The sequence below is a fragment of the Grus americana genome, chromosome 6 (assembly GCF_028858705.1).
Source record: "Grus americana isolate bGruAme1 chromosome 6, bGruAme1.mat, whole genome shotgun sequence".
Taxonomy (NCBI): Eukaryota; Metazoa; Chordata; class Aves; order Gruiformes; family Gruidae; genus Grus; species Grus americana.
Genome location: NC_072857.1, coordinates 36,023,343 through 36,044,505, shown reverse-complemented (window position 1 = coordinate 36,044,505; position 21,163 = coordinate 36,023,343). Strand labels below are relative to the sequence as shown.

General features: G+C 40.8%; 1 protein-coding gene and 1 long non-coding RNA gene across 2 annotated transcripts in view; one reads left to right on the top strand and one right to left on the bottom strand.

The window, feature by feature from the left end:
* The first annotated feature begins 2,165 nt into the window (after positions 1–2,165).
* The window catches only part of ITGAV (integrin subunit alpha V), a 52,785-nt gene continuing 33,787 nt past the window's right edge, over positions 2,166–21,163 (top strand). Inside the window, exons 1-4 of the mRNA XM_054830932.1 lie at positions 2,166–2,624; positions 7,284–7,411; positions 19,456–19,547; positions 20,054–20,168. Of these exons, the coding sequence (XP_054686907.1) occupies positions 2,473–2,624; positions 7,284–7,411; positions 19,456–19,547; positions 20,054–20,168 (487 nt within the window). The 5' untranslated portion in view covers positions 2,166–2,472. The remainder of the gene's footprint in view (positions 2,625–7,283; positions 7,412–19,455; positions 19,548–20,053; positions 20,169–21,163) is intronic.
* Positions 7,997–21,163, bottom strand: part of LOC129208354 (uncharacterized) — a 50,216-nt gene continuing 37,049 nt past the window's right edge. The window contains exon 3 of the long non-coding RNA XR_008577789.1: positions 7,997–8,511. This is a non-coding gene — a long non-coding RNA (uncharacterized LOC129208354). The remainder of the gene's footprint in view (positions 8,512–21,163) is intronic.

Here is a 21,163-nt window from a genome sequence, read left to right as displayed (position 1 = left end):
TACGTATTTCACATCCAGCTTTTAAAAGGTTGCCATTACTCAGCCCCTTTCTCTTTGTCTATTGTGTTTTCTGTTGGCTTCAAGACTACTTAATTGAGCTTGCAAGTTAACAGAAAATCTGACTGTATTAAAATATAACAATATTGGAGGTTTAATTTAAAGCAACTTTATATATTAATTTAGTGAAAAATTGAATTGATCACTCAATATCAATGTTCAGTTCTTCCCCTTGGAATCCCTTCTACGTTACACGTTTTTTCTTGTAAGCATAAATATCATGCTCTCAGTAAATGCAGGCTGATTGGACAGTACTAAAAAAAAAAAAACCAACCAAAAAAACCAACAACAGTGACTGTAAATTTGCACTCTAAGGGAAAACAGGAAACTGATACTAATTCGAAGATGTGATTCATTACTTTGTGATGAAGAAAGCTCTTTTTTTTTTTTTTCTGTGAAAGGTCCTTGGGTTCTTTGAAGGAATAATTCATTAAAAAGAAAAGATCACAGACAATGTTAAATGCACCTGGTTCCAAGTTTTAATATGCTACACTGAATTAAGCCATTGCATCAAAACTTCAGGAATACTTAACAATTATTAAATCATGTCTATCTTCAGTAAGTTAACTAGCAGTTTATTTACAAACATTATGCTTCTGATGTATGAAGTTGCCTACCAGTATTCTTGATTATTTTAATTATTTTCTGCCATGCTGATTGTTCTCCACTGAAAACATTCTCAGTAAGTGGCTTCTAATTTTGCTGACTCTGAATCTTGTTAGCTCTACCTGATGCATCTGACTTGTTACAACTGAGCCTGCAGAAGTCCAATTACAGTCAATTTAAGAGATTTCAAAGTAAAATGATGTCTTGTAGAATCTAAGTCCAAAATTTCACCAGTGGTTCCTGTATCTAGTTCAAAAGTTTGGGGGGAGTTATACTACTATTTTAGAAAGACATTCTAACTGATGTAATTTCCATTCTTTAAATTAAACAAGCCCTTCAGTAGGATTTTCAACTTCTTGCTGTTGTGCTCAAATTCATCGCTTCTATTAAAGAGAACTCAGCATAATCTTTCCACAACATGATGTCTTTTCTGAGGCTTTTTCTTCTATAGCTTTGGGGGTTTTCATATGCTTATTTTAGAAATGGTTTTCTTTCAGGATTCCCTTAACTCTGAGTCTGTCCCATGGTAAATATGTATGGGATACTTTAAATTTGTATTTAGGGCTTGAAACATCATTATTTGTTCCTTTACTCTTTATCATGCTCACGTGGGAAAAGCCAAGCTGAAAGTTTAGACTTTTGGTGGTGATAGTGTGAAACTGATTACATGGTAACACGATTGGGTTTTATGAATTAGTGTTCTGAATTCATGTGAGTTAATTCCACTTTATAGGTATTTCCTGCACATTTTCTTTTTCCTGCAACACTGCTATACTGAGCAGATGTTGAACTCCACTGCGGGCTGATGAGGGCAAGGCTGTGAGGGATTTGATAGCAGCCTACAACTGCCTGAGCTACCTGTTTAGCAGGATGACCGTGCTAAACTCTTCTTCTTAATGACAGACAATAGAAGGGCCCCAAACTGCAACTGAAGGTGGAGGCTGCACACTTCTTCCCCAGGTGGGTACTGTAGGGGTGGGATCTCAATCTGGGAGGATTTACAGGCGCAGCTCTTCAGTCCTGCACCCGCTGGTGGAGGTGCAGCAGGGCTCTGCTGTGACCCTGGGATTTTAAACTGCTTCATTTAATATCCTATTAGTTTGAAAACAGTGGTGGTTGTTCTCCATGGACGGGTCCATGCTGGCGCTTACTCCACTCTTTGCTTGTGTTAACATGTTTCCTGAAACAGATTATCTCCAAAACTTCAATGAAAGGCTGTACTGTGAAAGTCTTACCAAGACAGACTCGGTAAGACGAAGTATGGATATGTCCCCTTCTTCTTTCTAGCACCTCTCAATAGCACTTGACCTTTTCAAGGGTTCAGGTCCAGCTGTGGTAAGACTCAGGTGCCTTAACCAAAGGGCGATCGCAGGGCAAGTACTTTCCCCTCCCAGCTGAAATTTAATCGCCCAGAAGCCGGGGAAGGGCCTCTCCCTGACGGCGCAGCTGCGCTCCCCGGGCAGCTCTTGCGTGGGCCGTGCCGTGCCTGCCCGCTCCCGGCGGAAGGGAGAGGCGGGCGGGAGCGGCACGGCGGCCCCGGCCCGGTGCGGGAGCAGGGCCCGCCTCCGGCAGGCACCACATGATGCCGCTTCTCCTTCCTGCCGCCCCTGTCCCGGGGAGAAAGGGGAACTGGGCGCCGGGCGGGAGGAAGTGATTCCGCTCCCCGCCCTGCCGCCGGCCGCGGGAAACGCACGGCCCCTCCGCCCCTCCTTCCCGCCGCCGCCGGGCCGGGCAGCGCGGGGCCGGGCGCCTCCCCGGGCAGAGCTGCGCGGCTGTGCGCGCCCCGCGGAGGCAGCGCGGGGCCGGGCCATGGCGCGGCTGTGGCTGCTGGTGCTGCTGGGCGGCGCGCTGGCCCCGGGCAGCGCCTTCAACTTGGACGTGGAGCACCCGGCCGTCTACTCGGGCCCCGAGGGCAGCTACTTCGGCTTCGCCGTGGACTTCTTCGCTCCCGACCCATCCTCGTAAGTGCCCTGCCCTGCCCCGCGGAGCCGGTCCCGTTCCGGGCGGCCGGCGTCTGCCGGGGCTGCCGCTCCGCGAGGTGGGGAGCCCGTTCCTGCGGCCCCTGCTTTGCCTTGCTCCGCTCCGCTTGTGGCGCATTGGCGGCGGGGCTGGGAGCGGGGGTGGCGGTGTCCCGGCGAGATGCGAGAGCGCGGCCAGCCCGGAGGAGGATGAGGACGATGCGGGGGCCGGGAGAGGCCCCCAGTGCCGGCAGCCGAGCTGCTACCGCCAGTTCACGGTGCGGGCTGGGGGCAGAGCTGACGGCAGGGCGGCTCGCAGAAGAGCCGCAATTAATGGGTGGGAGCCCTTTGCTCCGGCCCGGGTGCGTGGATGGGGAGTGCTGTGACGGAGCCGTGCCGAGCCGAGCCTGCCCCCGGCCGGGCTGGCGGCTCCGGCGGCCGCGCTGCCCTGCCCTGCCCTGCCCTGCCCGCCGCTGGGCCCGCACGAAGGGCGACTCTCCGCAGCGGGACCCCCCGGGCTCTCCGGCGCGCACGGCGCCGCACCGGGCACACGGACTGGGCTGCATCTCCGCTTGCTGGCACGGCTGCGGCTGCTGACACTCTTACCGGGAAACAAAACTTGGTTTCGTGCGGTCGGTAGGCTCTCTAAGGCGGCACAAACTTTGCACTGCTGAATTTTCTGAATAGCTTTATCAGTCTGCAGTTTATGCAAATAATGGCGATAACAAATACAGTGTAGGAAGATGAAGGTATGGTATTTTGCTTCATTACATCTCGCACCTGAGGTTTTGTCCTGTGAAATTTCAGAAGTTCTGCTGTTCTTTTTTTGACCGCTCTTGCAGAAGTGCTGTGTTTGAGTTGTGCTGTATCTGTGCGGGTCACAAAGCTGCTGAGGAGTCTAGAGAAGAAAAAGTTCCATGTGAATGTCTTCCATATCTGCTTTCTCAATATGTTCTCGTTTCATGTTAAACGAAAATTAGGCAATGTGTAGTAGCTAGTTAGCTGGTGTATTTAAGCCTTTTGAATAGTTGTGTGGCTAACTTCAAAGTCCTGGTGTTGCCGTAATGAATTAGTCTGTATTTCACGAGCGTGGGTTATGTTAAGAACCAGCTTTTGCCAATTTTTCCCCCTCCTTTGCTATCTTAAGAAAGGGCTGTAAAGCTGGAAAAGCTGCTGGCTTTTGTCATGCTGAGGGGATTTTCTTTCTCTCTCTTGATCTTTAGCTCATAAAACTTCATAAACAAATTCTATAGCTATTAAGCAAGCCTTCTTGCAATACATCAGCTAGCCTTGTTTGCGTTTCTTTAGTGCCTACAAATATTAGAAGTCATCCTGTCTTAACTTGCATGTGTTGCAACATCTTTCTGTGCTATCATAATCCTGTACATTTTAGTACTAAAAGAGCAAAAGATTCTATTTGTGTTCCTCCCTTTATTTTTAAGTCAGTGCGTGTGGCTGCAGAGTTATCTGGAGACTGGTAAATGCATGTAGTAAACTTTCTTTCTTGTTTTCTGATAAGGAATTATGTGACCCAGCTCTCATTGAAATCGCTATTTGGAACCTTTCCATTATTTTTATAATAACTACTGACCTCAAAGTGCATAGCTGTAAAATGAAACAGTGTTGGCTTGCTTTTTAAGAAAAAAAAAAAAAAAAACAAACAACAAAACCCAAAACCTTTGAACAGTAGTGGTTTGCAGACAGCATGGGAGCCTCCTTCATATTTTAAGGGAATTTTCTCCTTAATTTTTAGCCGTGGCTAGAAGTTAGTATGTGTCTGCTAAGTTAAAGTCTAGTCCTGTACTTTATCTTTAATTTAAGCTCATAATTGAAACAAAGTAGCTATGCAACTTCTACAGGAGCAGGCTCTAATAGTGTGAAGTTTTGAGCTTATGCCTATGGAGACTGATCTTTTTGTCTCCTAAAATAGCCAGAAATACGTGTATGCATGCCGTGTCTTCCAGAGATAAGCACGTGCCTTCCCCATCATTCAAGAAGGATCAACAGGCACACAAGGCAGACTGGAATGCCTGCACATTCCCTTCAGCTGTTGGAGGGCAAAGAAAGGTAGTGATGAACAGCGAGCTCAGCCATGTCTGCAGTTAAATGTTAGGTAGAAAACAGAGTGAACCATTTTGCAGCATGATTAGCAAAAGGTGTTTAGTAAAATGAGTCTTGTTATATGGTTTCTGTTGAGTGTCATGTGTGTCACTCGGTTCCTACGCCTTTGTTGTTGCTTTGGTGAACCTTTATTTATCACCTGTTCTTTGCATGAGTCCTAGAGATTAAGGAAATTTAGTTGAGCTAAAGCACTTTGGATTGACTAGCCTTACAACAAAGGAGTATTACTAGCTCTTGAATGCTTAGGCTGCTGTTTCATAGTCTATTTTGACCTGCTGGACTCCCAAATAAAGCATATTTAGAAGTCCAGTATGAAAGATCTATTCCAGGAGTCGAAGTGCTATCAAGGTGCAATGTGGTGCCTGACAGAGAACATAACTATAACGCTAAGTGACTGAACGTAACTTTACAAAAACTGGAAAAGTTTCTCGTACATGCTACGTTTTAAAAGAATTGCATTTGATAGTCTGTCTTTCCAGTATACAAGTAGATGGAAATACCAGTTTCTCTTTATTGGCCCGTGGCAAAGCACTGGCAGGTGATTATTCCTGTAAGTACACCTACGAAAGTGGAACTGCTGAGGATGTCAGTACGCTCCCAGGCTTGTCCACCGCATTGTGCTGGGGCAGATGATTGCATCGCGTAGGAGACAGGCAGTGTCAAAGCATAGCTGGTGTATTCCCATGGAAATAACACATTTCCCTCTATTCCCCGTTTTCTAAATTATGTGGACTACAGACTTCTTTGTGTTTAGATAATTTGTATATTATTTGAAGACCTATGACAAAATCTGCTCATTTGGTCTAAGATGATAAAAATATTTATTTTTTTTTTTTTGCTTTGGGAAAAGAGGTGACTAAACCTTTGTGGAGTCCCATAATGATTCCTTTATTAGTAATTTTGTTAATAAACTTCATCACAAAGATTGTCTTAAGGAAGTCTTAAAACATATTATTAGAACAGGAATGACTTATGTTTTTAAACAAATATTTAACTTGGAGGGGCTTCTCAAACGTTAGTGATACAAGAGTAAAATAGGAGGCAAGTCACCACTTGTTTAATAGATTCTAATTATAGTAATGAATGTATTTCTTTACTTGGCATTATGATGTTTGTTTTTAAGCATTTCTGTTATGCCCGGAGAGAAGACTTTAAGTTCATTAAAGCATTCCAAATTCTTGTTCTTGGAATCTTGAGAGTCTATGAATGGCACCTAAGAGAAACAGATGGGTTGCCACCTAGCCTAGAGTTTCTGTCAGGGTCCACGCCAGGAAATTGTCAAGGTTCTGCAAATTCCAACAAGTTGAAAGTTAGTAGCCTATGTTGGTCTTCATATGAGAGGAGCTTTGATGAAGTGCTACAAGTTTATACCTTGTATTTCTATGTTAAGAAATATAAACTTAACTGTGTGCTAAGGTGAAGTCTGGAAGATGACTATGAAAACCAGAACGAGTTTGCTAAGTCTGGATCTGCCTACCTGTAGACATTCTTTCCAACCAGTCTTGCAGCTTGTTCAGCTAACCCAATTTCAAAGCTAAATAACCGTAGTGCCTGATATGGGATGATAAGACTTGCTCTTGCAAGCTATATTCTCGCTTAAACAGTCTAAATGGAAACAACAGAGAATATTCTGATGAAAGGAAGCTTTTAGTTTTATGTCTTTGTCTATACTTCAAATTGACGTCTTTGGGAAAATGCTGATGAGTCCAGTGTGTCTCAGAGGTGTCGGAGCTCCTGGAAGACGTTAACAACCTTGTTGGAAGATGCCAGCAACCACGTTTGGTCTGGCTTTTTATTTGATCTGTTTGTCACTTTGCACCTTATGAATTTTGCCACCCGCACAGGTGTACTCTTGTAGCAGTTCCTGCTCAGAGTGTGTTTAACGTGTTCATATAAGTAGAGAGTTATAAAAGCACAAGAGATCATAATAAGAAAATGATTACTGTGTAATGAATTTCACTACGGATTCATTCACGTGCAAACCTGTGGTTGACAGTCGCTTGGGTACTTGGAGATTCTTTTAAAAAAAGCATTTGCTAGTACTAGGCTGACTCACCACTTAATACCTTCTGAGCTCAGAAGCACTACTGTTTTATGTATTGTTTCCGTTTTTGACTGACTTCCTTGAATTACTCTTACGTACAAAATTAACCAGAAATTATGTCAGCTGATGACTTCATTAAATTACAGAAGTACATGAGTTCCTGTTCCACTGCATACGTGTATTTTTTTGAAAGCAAAAAAAGAGTATCAAAGGTGTTGATCTTATTTTAAATATAATTTTAAGTAGGGCATAATAATTTTATCTTCTTCTGTCTCTTCTCTTTGGTAAATTTTTTTGGCTTGTTTTTGCTTGCAGAAAGGAGAGACCCAGGACCAAAAAACCTAATATGAATTTCTCAGAAACTCAAAGTAGTTCTAGTCAGATTGAGATTTGAATGGGCAAGGCTTTCACTTTATTAACTCTTAGATATCATAAAGTAACAACATCTGTGCTGTTAGATTTTGAAACGTTTGTTTTATTTCTTCTTTTCACTGCAGGATCTCCCTTCTGGTGGGAGCTCCAAAAGCAAACACTACCCAACACAACATTGTAGAAGGAGGCCAGGTGCTCAAATGTAACTGGAGTTCCAACAGAAATTGCCAGCCGATTACATTTGACTCCACAGGTAACGTGTAGTTTGCTGTGGGGGGAGATGGGGTGTCTCTGCTCTGATCCTACTGGGAGAGTGCAAAAGGGGTTCAGATTCACGTGGGGTGGTTTTTGACAGTCGGTGTGAATGCAGCCATTTTTAGACTGGCAACTAGTCAAGGCTTGGTGGTGTGTTTTGTTCTGTGTTTTTGTTTGGTGGGGTTTTATTGGTTGTTTTTCCTCTCCTCTCTTTGAGAATTCTTTTGTCCTTGGTATGTGCTGAAAACCTGAGTCAATATATATTGTTGCTATTTTGTTTTAACCTATTTACATTTATTTGTTTTAACCTATTTATATTTCTCCTCAGTACTTTCCACTTTGCTAAAACATTTAGCAACCTAATTCCCAATAAACCCCTTGGGGTTTATTGCCTATTAGGAACATGATATGTGAGGAAAGATACTTTTTTAATATCGGCAAAGATGGTGTAGGCAGAAATATTCAGACGTTTAATCTGAAACTGGTTATAAACGTCAACCTTTTTTTTTTTTTTTTTTTTTTTTGTATTTTTCCCCTTGGATGTAGCTTCATAGTATTTGTGATGTTTGTGATAGCAGCACTCAGGGTGCCTCAGGTCAGAGGCATTACTTACCCATTTCTGAAGTATACTAAAGCTGAGCAGCAACAATGCTGACATTAAACATTTCACTCAGACTTTATGCTCTGGTACACATAGTGATTTCCACAAGCTGTGGCAGGTCATATGAGAACACGCTGCATGTGCTTTTCTGCTCGAGCCGTTCAGTGTTGAATCCTGTTTTCCACAGCGCGTTTCAGGCCAGCGGAAAAATCTTTCTGTGTCACGGGAGTGGATTAGCAAGACCCATATGGTAGGGCAGAGGAAACACCTGTGCTTTTAAGGTCTAGATGGTTATAATTCGTTCTTGCCTCTGCTGGTATTGTGACTTGGCAGTCTAGAGACTATGAGATTTATGCAACCGTTGTAAATTGAGTTCCGATACAGTCGAGAAGCTCTTCTTCCAATTCCATTGTCAAGGTATATCACAAAATGTCGTTGGTGTTCAGATTTCTGAGATCTCTATATATTTTTCTGAAAACTATTATGTTACCAGTTCCCTTGGAGAGAAAAAAAAATAGTACATAACGGTACACGCAAAACCCAAGCTGTTATCACTCTCTTCACTCTACAGGTACCTTTGTGGCAGATTACTTAAGATCTTTAGTAAGCTGCAAAGTGTGGCATTTTGTCTGCATCGGTGTACAACAGCAAAAATTGTTTTCAATTTTTTTTCATACTTTGGGCTTATTGTTTGCTAAAATACAAACGTGTGTGCTGTTTGTTTGTTTTAAAGAATCTAGATGTCCCTGATTAATAATCACCACTAATATAAAAGCAAAAAAACCTTCTGGTAGGGAAAGATGAGTTACCTGGGTGGGTTCTAGATGCATCTTCCAGCAGGAACTGCAGTTACCTGTTTATATATACTGTATACTGTGAGCATTTGCAATAGGCTTTTCCATGTGCCAGGCAGAGTAAATAGATACAGAGGCCAAGCTGCCTTGCTATGTGTCTGTGCTGAAGATATATGCTCCTAGGCAAACAGCGTTTTGCTTATAACTTGCCTTTAAGTGATGGGCATGTTAATCGCTTCATATTTAGCAGTAAAAATAGCAGGTCATAATGGCTTAAGAGGATTTCTTTCAGGCACATTTTAACACATCTCAGCTTTGTGGCAATGAGTTGGGAAATAACGCATTTGTCAATTATTCTCTGGGTGAAAAGGGGCATTGTATTTCAGCATGATAAAATAATAAACGCACTGAGACAAAATAAAACGTTCTTTTCTTTGCACATAATACAATAGATGATTCCCTACGTGCCTTACTGCCAACACAGTGTAAACCCCTGCTCCCGCCTGCCCCTACCTCATAAGGTAACGGCAGTTGGGGAAGACTTGCGATTCACTTGGCAGGAAAGAGGAGGCAGAAGATGTGACTACTGGTTTGTGGTGCTAACCCAAAGATGCTTTTTGTAGGTGGCTAAATGCAACCTCGGCAAGAATTCAAGTTCGTCCATCACTACTTCAACATTTGTGTAATATGATTTGTAACTCCAGAGGTATTGCTTAGCCCTGCAATACAAGCCCCACCCCACCCCCTGATTATTTAGCTGTTTTGCTAATGGCAAAAGCAGCATAGGTTCTGCATAATTAATTAGACAGGTTTCTTCAGGGTTCTAGTCTAATTGCTTACAGCTAGTGAGAAATCCGACCTGTGAAAATAATGGCAACATTCGTACTTGTGGCTTTTCTCTGTTTACCTGACGATGCCAAACTCCATATGTGGAGTTGCAAAATTCTGATTGCTAGAAGGCATGGCCCTATTCCTCCTCCTGCTTCCCTGTCTTGCACGCAGCGTCTGGGAGCAAGGAAGAGGCCGAGTTTCTGAGCGGTGAACGGAGGAAAGAGTGAGTCTTGTTCTGATTGTGAGATTGCGTTTGTCTGCTTGTCTCGTGGTTGTATCACAAATAAATATGACAGTAAGGATTTACAGAGGTCCAGCAGAAAGGTTTTTTTCCTCTCTATTACTGTTATTGTCTTATTAAACATTCCTTGGTTTTAGTTAAGTTTGCCTCCAGCTTTATGGGTGTTTTCCCCATTCATACAGAGGCCACATTGAGTTCAACTGCACGACATCGACTGCACAGAATTGGGTTTTATTTTCTAACGCTTGCTTTTTGGCTTAAATATCGTATTGGCACAGAAGTGTGGTCATTTACGGGAGACAAATGCGACAGCTATTCTGTAGTCCAAGAGAGAAGGTACTAGCTGCTTTTTGTCAGTCTTTGGAGGAGGAGTTGTTCAAGCCCTTATGTTATACTAGCATTGCTTGTTACTTGTGTTTGCCCTCACCCCAGCTCCTCTGGAGGAAAGCGATAAGCCATTAAACTGATGGTTCCTGGTAGTACCAAATTTACTACTTGGGTTCTTCCTTCCTGTCCATGACAACTCAGCTCTTTCAGGAGGGGAGCTGGGCACCTCACAATAGGACTCCATTCATGGAACTCGCATAGCTCTCATGCTAAAAATATATGTATTTCCCTCCTCCTCGTGCCCTCCCCACCAGCCTGTAGCATAAAAAAACCTTGTTAAAGTGTATGTTACAATTTTTAAACTGCCAGCTAGAAAAAAAATGTTCTTCCAGTGTTCCTCTGTAGTGTATTTTCTCATTTAAAATGGCAATATATTTGCAAAGGGGAAGGGGAATCTCTCCTTGTCCTAGATCTCCCAACGCAATGGCTACGCTCGTAAGAATACACTAGAGAATATTCTGTGTATGTGTCTGTGTGCGTGTGTTTCTGTGCTTATTACACTAATTGCTTTTGACGTTCTGGTATACATGGTGGCTTTGGAAGGCAAAATGTTTATATCACACATTAACACTTCCCAAATGTAAAGATGCTTCGCTGTGGGGTTTCTGAACATTTTAGCACTGACATCAGTTGGCTTTGATTTAATGTAGTTATGACTATGTGAAAATTGCATAACTAACATGTGTGGTAGAAAATGCCCTCAAATTCAGGGGTGCGTGTAGTTGTGCTGCATGTTCTTGTGTGTACATGGCCAGAAAGTTAGAATAAATTTTTTTGAAGGCTTTCAAGTATCATTAGGCATGCGTTTCAGGCTGGTTTTTGCTTTTAGAAGCACGTAAAAGTTAAAGAAACCAAGCCCCAGAGCAAACTTCCTCACATGCATGCTTTCACTGATCCTGTTGCAAAACTGAAATATGAAGCAGTGCTTGTACCTGTTACTCTAACGGGTTATTCTGGAAATCTAGACAGAAACAGAGCTGATTAAAAAGTGCTACGTAAGCGCTGAACTTGTTTCGCCTTATTCCTGTTTACCTTGTTAATTTGGAAGCTAAATTTGCCAGTGTCACAAAACTGAAGTTTCTGGTATTTGTATTCTTGCATATCTTGACTTCTTAGAACAATTGCCACAGCATTACCACAGTTTCAATTGACTTGTTATGTAAAATAGTGGGGATTTTTTTTCCTCTCGGTCTCAGGGGAGAAAACTCCTTGGAGTTTCAGAATGTGTAGGAGACTGTTTTTCTTCAGGCCAAGCACTAGGGGGAAACTTACATTCTCAAGGCAGTATATTTTTCAAAATTGTCATAAGCATAAACAATATGAGAAAATCCTTTCCTTTGCAAGGTGTTTTACATTTCACAGTCAAATTACCAAAACCCACACGTTATAGGTCAAGGTGGTAAATATTTGTCTTCGTTCTTAACCCTTCTCCACATCAGATAATTTTGTGACTGAAAATTTAGTTTATTTTTTGTTTTAATCCATATCGATAGGGGAATGTTCTGAATCTTATAAAGAAGAAAGAATCTGGGAAAGCAAATAATGGGAAAACTGCTCTTACAGCTTGCCGAGCCCTAGCACTACGCTTTCCAGAAGACTGCCTGGAAAGGTGGTTCCTCTCTGAGAAAGCTCAACAGTGTCTAGCGAGCAGTTGGCTTCATCTGCCAGCTGCTTAGCAGCTTTTTCCAGGAAAAATGTTTTTCTTGTGGGTAAACTGTAAAAGGAATGCACTTAATATAGCAGTCCATTTTCTGTTTCTGATCAGTTTTGAGACAGAGGTCCAGAAACATTTGTTTCAAAGACAGATCTGTTCTCCCTCCCCTTTTCTCCTTCCACAGCCTTCACAGACTAGCACAGCAAAGCCTGCATAGATAGTGCCAAATATTACTGAAAGTATTTCCATAATCTTGCTCAGGGAAAAGATTCTTGAAAAGTTAAAGGTTTGTCTGTGAGTTATATTTATCTTGTGTAGTTGTCCATTCTTGTGTATAAAATTAAACATGTTATTTTTGTGCAAAAGGAGGATCAAAAGCTCATCGAGCCCGACAACAAAACTGGTGAGCAGAGGGGTGGGCAAATGTGCTTTTTGGGAAAATCAACAAGTCATCTTTATGTTTTTATTTATGTATTTTACAGTTTGGCATACATGGAGTAGCAGGGTGGATACACTTAGCTAATTGCCTGACATCTAGATAAATACATCTAGTATTTGGCCGTGGAATTTGAGAGCAGGATCACTCTGAATTGTCATTCTAACAAACAAAAAATTCTTCCGAGGCCCATGTAACCAGTTGGAGTTCATCAGACTGTACACATGTGAGCAATATGTAGCAAATTAATGTAAACCAAATGGGTTTCCTATGTGCTTGTTTTGCAAAAGGAAACAATCTTCATAATTATTCCTATTATTTTACTTTTCAGCTTTGGCGTCCTAGTTCTTCATCAGTCAAGAATAGTGGGAAGTGGGTTGGTAGAAATAGCATTTCTTCATGCTTCCATGGCTTTTCATAAAAATGTAACACAACAGTTTCGTGATGATAAAGTTTCTCTCGCAAAAACCTGCCAGTTTTTTCATGAAACCTTTAATTGAGAAATGTACCTGCTCCAGTACAGGATGCTTGGAAGTGCAGCTCTTTACATGAGCATCAAAAAGTGCAGTACTGAGACTGTTTCAAGAGCTGCTGCATTTAGAATGATGAAATGCAGACAGTTCTACGAACTGTTACAAAGGAAAATATGCTCATAAACCAACTTTGAACTTCTGTGCTAATGAATTGCAGATTTCTTGAGCAGATTTCGATTTTAGCTTGCTCAGACAATGTATTGTTTCGCTCTTCTGAGACACATAGTATAACAGATCGACGTGCTGCTGAAGTGTCTTTTTTTTCTTTTGGTAAAAGCTTTTCCTACTGCTTTCATTTTCTATATTGGATCTCAAAATTCAAGGTTGTGGGAACTTACAGAAGCTGTTGAATACTAAAAACTAAGAGCATCCCAAATGTTTTCAGCTGTGTGTGGTGTGCTTCTGTTGCTTTGGACAAAGAATTCAGTGTAGCCTCTGGCTGCATAAAGTTTTATCATTTTGACAGTAGTACTGTCCCTCCTCTTCCCCCCCATTCCCATGTGTTTTTACACACCAAAGTAATATAGAGAAATGGTTTGGTTTGAAATATTTTTGGATTAAATTCTTTTAAGACTGGTTATTTTGATCTTTGCTGAAAGAGGAGAAAGCAGCTTTTGAAAAGGAAAATACTTAGAAAAAAACGTCTCCTGATTCCTCCTTATGTTTCCACGTTGTGGACCTTTTTTTTTTTTTTCTATCCCCAAGTGGGTGATTCTAGACAATAGGAGTCTTTGTTTGGAAGCTTAAACCACCAGTTTGGCATGGCTGTTTCTATCTGTGACCTATTTAGTTTGAAGTGGGTATTTTAACTGCCTTGCGCAGCTTTGTGCTGTAGCACTGCACAGCACAAGATCTGCTGACGATGGAAAGTTATGACTGGAGTGGGTGTCATGAGCTCGTATTTGCCTTTTGGAGATTTTGATCATTTGTGCAAACCAATCAGTTGTTTCTAACTCCATCCTTTCCACTTACGGAATAACGAGACAGATCACAGAATGGCAGGGGTTGGAAGGGACCTGTGGAGATCATTTAGTTCAAACCCCCGCCAAAGCGGCATCACCTAGAGCAGGTTGCACAGGATGGCGTCCAGGTGGGTTTTGAATATCTCCAGAGAAGGAGACTCCACCACCTCTCTGGACAGCCTGTGTCAGTGCTCTGTCACCCTCAGGGTAAAGTAGGATAAGGAAGTGTGGGATAGGTCTGTATTTTGTGAAAATAGCATGCTTTAGCAAAGTACTGGTTTATTTTTAGCTGATTGGTTTACCGGTATTAGGGCACAATCTATATGGGGATTTCAGTCTCAAAGGCTATTGACTTAGTCAACAATAAAGCAATAAATCGTGTAAGAACCATTAATTCATTTGTAGTAAAACGGATTGATTTTTATCTCGCTAAAGCTATCATTACGTCAGTCCCATTGAAGTTAGGTTGTTGTCCTTATCATGTGTGTTGGTATAACTGAAGGATGCGTTGGGTACTGCTCTGAATGCAGAAGAAGAGGGCAGAATGTATAAAACCTCCTCCATGTGTTGTTACAGCTGACAGTGGAAAAAAGCTCATGCTTTTGTGGTTAGGTAGACTCCTGCATGAATACTGTTGGCTCTGTGTGTGTGTAGCTGGATCTCAACTGCATGACTAGTTGGAAAAAAAAGTGTCTTATATTAGGCAAAGGGAAAAGATGCTTTTGTTCCAGCACCGCCTGGGGAAAGGAGGAGGATTCATACCTCCGAAGAGGGAAGGGGAATAGTGGGAAGCTCTGTATTCCCATCTCCCTGAGTCATTAACAAAACACTGTGGCTAAACCAAGGTTGCTAAACCATCTGCTGCCTCACAGCACGGGCAGTTTCAAGTAAAGATAAGCTTGTACTCGCTTGCTCTTGCCTCGTTAACTAAGGTTGAAATCACTGACATTTTGGATGGAAGACACTGGCTTTACACCACGTAAAATTCTCTTATTATGAAAACAGTGCTCGCCTATTTAAGTTTGTCTTTCTTTTGCCTAGCTGCATAAAGCTTCCCTTTACCTAGAAGGAGCAACATCATTTACCTTGAACTGGCATAGTTACAAAGAGATTTATATTAATGTAAATTCTGTGAACTGGGTGACTATTTAAATTTTACAACTTCTTAAGTATTCATAGTATGATGACCCTGAACCAGGCTTCATCAGTTCATGCCTCTTGACTCACTATCTCGGTGAAGTCTGGCGCTCAAGATCAGGGGCAAGTGTTTTAGTTCAGTTTTCTCACTGCCATGCAAACAGGCGGGCTGCAAGTTACAACTTGATCTACTTACTCAACTGCAGTCATTTTGTAGTAACACCATTGTTTCTGTAACTGATAAGATTTACATTGGAAAAAGAAGGCGCCAACAATCCAAAGCTGATAGCCAAATGAAATCCAGCACTGAAAGAACTTTTGATCTTTTTATTATACTTGGAAGATGGCTTAGACAATCTTTATTTCCTTTTTCTGCAATTTCTACTCAGCATCTCTCCACATCAGTTTCCATTTATAAATTTAAATCCTATGTAACGCGGTAAAGTGAGTGTTCCACTGGTCCAGCAGCAACAATGCCCCTATGTAATGGATTTTTAAAGCAATTCTTTCCTGTCTTGACAACTCCATCACCCCACCTGGAAAGTACTTAGTGAGACAAAACACTGTTGACTTGGCATGTCAGCCCTTTTTCCCTAATGAAAGAGTTATTTAAAATCATCATGTGAGGTCTACTACAATGAGAAGGAGCAAAGGAAAAACCACAGCATAAGCTGCCTTTACAGATACGAAATAATACCCTATGGTCAAATGATGTAATCCTGGAATTAATGACCCATCAAGTAGAAGTCCCTATAGTGCCGGCATTTTAGTCTGACAAATAGCATCCTGTAAAAACTCTGAACGTTTTCTTGAATAAATCTAGTCAGAACATAGTTTGTATTGCCTAGATACAGTTGTTTGCCTGTAAAACGTACATCAGTGGTTTGAAGATGTTTCTAAGGTATTCTTGGAACACTGTAAAAGAATTTAGAAATACAAGAAAACCAGCAGTGGCAGTAAGAATCATTACAGTAGTAGGGCTGACTATATTACATCAAAATGTTGATCTGGATTTATAAATCGCTGTATGTTTAAATCCTACCTGTATTAGGGGTTGCTTCATTTAGTGTAGGTACTGCTTTTAAATGATATGATGGGGGAAGGCTTTTTTTAGAAATGCCACTGAAAAGTTACACCACGATAAAATAATAATGAAGTCAGGCTCGTTATACTAAAACACAGAAATGCTGGTCAGTTCTCTGTCTTCCCGTGACAAATCTACTTTACAGTATAGCTAAAACACCTTATTTGACTCTGATTTGCTTTAGTGAGGGCTCACATTTAACTGTTCTTTATGTTTGTTTTCCCCAGTCAGGAACAGAAACCCAAATAGTTTCTCATTTAAAGCAAGGGGATTTTTGATGACAGGGTGCTTTCCAGATCTCCTCATAAAATCAGTTTGTCTTCTGGACCTGAGGGAAAGGCTCATAATCTATTTACACAGTGTTTTCTTGGGGAGAATTGTGAATGAGTGTGGGTAAAGAAAGGTTACTTCTTTAATGCGGAGTTAACATCAGATTTGGCCTGTATTTAATGTTTGTAACTTTTTATCTCAAAAGCCCATGCTTCCAATGTACGTACTTTCTACTGGTATTTTTTGTCTTAACGCCCTTTCCTGTGTTACAGCCGGTCTCAAGCTGAACAGCAAACCCCTCTCCCCAAGACCCCTCATTTAGTTTTAGAGAACCTAAAGAAGCTTTGAATACAGGATAAACTCACTGTGAGACATCTTAACCTTGTAGCAGATGTTGGTTTGTTTTGTGCATCTGCACTGACATTAGACAAATTGACTAAGATGTTTGTAAAATATTTTTGCAATGGCAGTGTACTATAAATAAATAAAATTTATTTAGTCAAATTGCCTAATGGAGCATATTTTACTGTGTGGTGGAGGTTTTTTAAGTACAAGAATTTCTAATTTGTTATTTAGGCCTTCGGAAATTTTATGATGCTGTCTTCTGAGGTTATGACATAATAAACTTGGGGTCATGTTCATTTGCTTTCTGATTTTGGAGATTTTTAGGGTTTTTTATATACCAGCTTCTGACTATATCTCAAAGCCTAGATGTTTACCTATTAAAATAAAATCGAAGAGAGGTTTCTAATATCCTCAATTTAAAGCTGAATCAGGGCTTTTTCAGGACTGTAGAAAAAATAGTTTTGTCCCCTAAAGACTGAGGGAGAGAAGGTTTTTGTAGCTGTTGTCCTGGACATTGACTCTTCCTTGAGGAGGGGCAGTGCCTGGGTTAAGAATGCACGGGGGGGAAAGGCAGAGAGGGGCTATTTTGGCAGCGTGTGCTGGTTAAACTACTGGGTCCCCTCTTCTTCAGTGCAATCAATATAGGCTATGGGTAGATGGCACCAGGAACCAGTACTTTGCCTTTTTTTTTTTCCTTTTATTGCTTTATGCTCGAAGCTGATGCATTCAGCTGAAACTTGAAGGAACTAATTTCCTTAAGACCTGTGATAAAATGAGATTGCTGATAATGCTGAATGGCCGCTTACCTGCTATTGCGACAAGACCATTCCTTCTCCTTGCTGCCTATTGTTTTAAACTTAAATGGGAAACTTTCATCCTAGACGCTCTTACAGTACCTAGCACAATAGGATTCTGCTTTACACTACAAAAGTGCTGTACTATCTTTCCTTTTAGTCTGAGATATCTAGCGTTGTATAAGTATCCAGCAGTAGAGAAAGGTGTAAAATGCCACGCTGTAACTATTCCCAAATTTTACCTTGTTTAAAGCTTTGTTTGGCAAGTAAAGCTGAGAGATTTCTTTGCATTTGAGAGAAGCAGGACAAATAGATGGTAGAAGCCAGATCTGTCTTTCTAGGCTGTGTAACCTTGGGTGTGGTTACAAGGCAGAATAACCCAATTTTAAGTCCCTGATGGTGCCAAAAAGGATATAGTTCCCAGCCATATGTTTGTGTCTTCTCTCCGGCAGGTTAGCACTACTTCCCTGCCCATGCAGTCAGCTGGGTTGGTCCCTGATCCAGCTGAATTTTTTTTTTTTTTAGCAGGGTTCATTTTGATAAAACGGGTATTTTAGAAGTGTGCAAAAGACCATTCCCTATTTGGAAAACATCTTGGTCTGGTTTTGGTTTTCTGTACCGTAAGAAAGTGACGTGCAGGTTGCCAAGCTACATTTCTGTCTGTGCAAGGGTGACAGTATAAATGTTCAAGTGTACATAAATCTGTGCAGATGTGCTTAATCATCAGGCCCTCCATATCTTCAGCACCTGTTCAGTAAGGGAGTGAGGGGCTGTGACAGAAGGAAGTGGGGGTTTTTTAATCACCTTTGAAATTAGAAAAAACACAATAGTTCTCTGTGACGCTATGCGCTCAGCATTGATTTCTACTTATTTCTAATCTAAGAGCAAAAGTAGTCCAGATAGTAGTTTGTTTTGGCTGACTCTGCAGAATCACTTTTGTTGTCCTTTGTATGGGGTTTTCCTAACGGAAGTAACACAGTCCCTGGAGACCAAACGGTCTTTACAAGGTGTAAGACAAGCAAGGAAGTTTTGATTCAAGTGGTCACAGGTCTCTGATTCATAGCGGGGTTGGGTTTGGGGATTCCCCCCAGCAGTCTGTGGAAGTGATGTATGGTCGTTGACCTCATTGACTCCTTTAGCTTTAGGCACTGTAAACCAGCCATTTAGGTGACTTTGTAAAAAGATATGTTTTTCAGAGGGTTATGTTCATTTTCTCATTAGGCTAAAGTTCCTATTGTTGTTCCAATGAAAGTAGGTAAGACACATGAAACGATTTAAAGATTGTAACATTCACACTTGCAGAAATACCACTTATTAAGTTGCTTCTACCAACCTTCATGAGCAAACAGTTAACTTACAGACACCAGTGCAAATTATCCCTTATTTAACTTTCTCTTCTGGATGGCAAGCTCTCTTCTAACATTTTTGTTACGGCATAGCTTTTCACTTTCCTCGTAGCTTGTAAGCATGCTTGTTGCTGTGCTTTGTACACTGCAGTGACAGGATAGAGATGTTAACACTTGGTAGAATAGTAGAAGAATTTCTGTCTTGATTCTAGCCAAAGGCAAAACTCGCATAATTTAATCAGGCAATATTTCTTCTAGAAGCATTAGTCCTAACTTGGCTTTCACGCTGATTCTTGAGCAGTGCTGTAATCTGACTTGAAAGTCAAATATCTCAAGTATGAGGTATTTACTGTGTTGCTGTCAAAGATGCTATAAACTTTGTGCTTTTACAAGAAATCGGTATTATACAAATGCTTCCTATGTAGAAATAGCTGTATTTGGCCCTAGATGTAAAAGTGAATAATAATAATAAATCCTTTTCAAATCCTATTGCTGTGAAAGGGTGATTTCCTCTAATGTTACTGTTTTCTGCTATTCTCTGTATGCATCAAAACCAATGACTTAGCTTTTTTATTCTTACTGTATAGTTTCCTGTGAAATTATGCTTCTTTTTCATTTTCTTTGTAGGCAACAGAGATTTTGCTCCTGATGATCCACTGGAATTTAAGTCTCATCAGTGGTTTGGAGCCTCTGTGAGATCCAAAAACGATAAAATTCTGGTAGGTTTTTGATGCCCTTCAAATGCCTCAGTATGGGATACTGTAGTGGAAAAAAATGTGAAAAGATCTGGATAACTTGGAATCTAAACAAAATCCCACTAATCAGTGTGACTTGTCTTTTTCAGAATTTATTGGCCAGCCTTTTTTATCCCTTTATAAACAAAGGTTGTAGCATTTTTGTCTGGTTTTGAGGAAAGTAGTAGTATTAGTTTTCCTGAAGTTGGAATGTGTTATAAATTCTTGATGAACTCTTTACAACTGCTTCTTTAAGAAAATATTATTTCTAAAATTCTTGTGATAAACCAGCTGTTTCTAAAATTACAAACTGGTGATACTTCTGCCCCAGTGCTGATAGTATAGATTTTCTCTAATAACACATGGTTCATCTGCTAAATTGTTTTTTAGTTACTGTTCTGTAGAAAACTGGAATTCCATTGTGTATTATTCTAGAACCTCAGCCTTTTGAAGAGGAGTTTGTTTTCTCACTGCCATGTTTTTTTCCTTAGGCCTGTGCCCCACTGTACCACTGGAGGACTGAAACAAAACAAGAGAGAGAGCCTGTAGGAACTTGCTACCTGCTTGTGGGATCTAAATCTGTGGAGTATGCGCCCTGCAGGTCAAGTAAGTGTAGAACACTTTGTTGCTTTCCTGTTTGGAATTTCTCTTGTGTTATATTTTGAAGCGGGATGTTTTACAGGTATTTTCCCCCTTCTATGTATAGCCTCACAGCAATTAGGAAAAAAAACCTAAGCTGGATCCCGACATCTGAATTCTCCTCCAGTTGATGTTCAGGATGCAGACCTTGCTTTCTCTACTGTTAGGCCAGAGGATAATCATAGACCGAAGTATCACTGGAGTTGAGGACTTCCGTCTTTGAAAGGACCACTTCTGTGGTCATCACTTGAGCAAAATTATGTAGCAAGTGCTTTTTCAAAGACCAACACTAGAATTTTCTGAAGCTTAATTATTGTTATTCCAGTAATTTAATGAGAAAGCTCTTTTTAGAAGACAGGGTTTTGCAACAGTAGGTTCTGATTTCCACGTATGCATATATAAGTAGCAATGCATTGTTTTAGTTATATTCATTGTTGAACATTTTGAGACTTATTTTCCAAATGCTTTGCATCCATATAATCTGTTTGAGTTTGCAGATTATTCAGATGCTTATAACCTTTTTTTTAAAATACAGAATTCTAAAAGTTGAAAGTTCAAGCTAGGATTTTTTTTTTTGTTCGCTGAAAATCATTAGTGAACAGCAGGAATGAAATCCAGTGCGGTCCAACATAAAGAGAAGTTAAATAAGCATATATTAAACTAAATCATGCTAGTTAAGTAGTCACACTTCCAGATAAGGAGTTCTCAACATTACTACTCTGGAGCTGTGTAATCGTAAGATTAACTCAGCCATAACAGTTCTTGCTGGGATGACTCTCAGTATGTAGAGATTTTTTTCAGCCAGGTATGCTTTTTTGTGTGTGTGGTTTTTTTTTAAGCCAATACTTGAAACAACTTACAGTGATGTATATTTCAAATTTTTATTCCATACCAAAAGAAAAACTTATCCCCTATTTTCCAGATTATTTCCTGAATAAAAACTGCAAATATTTTTCCCAAAA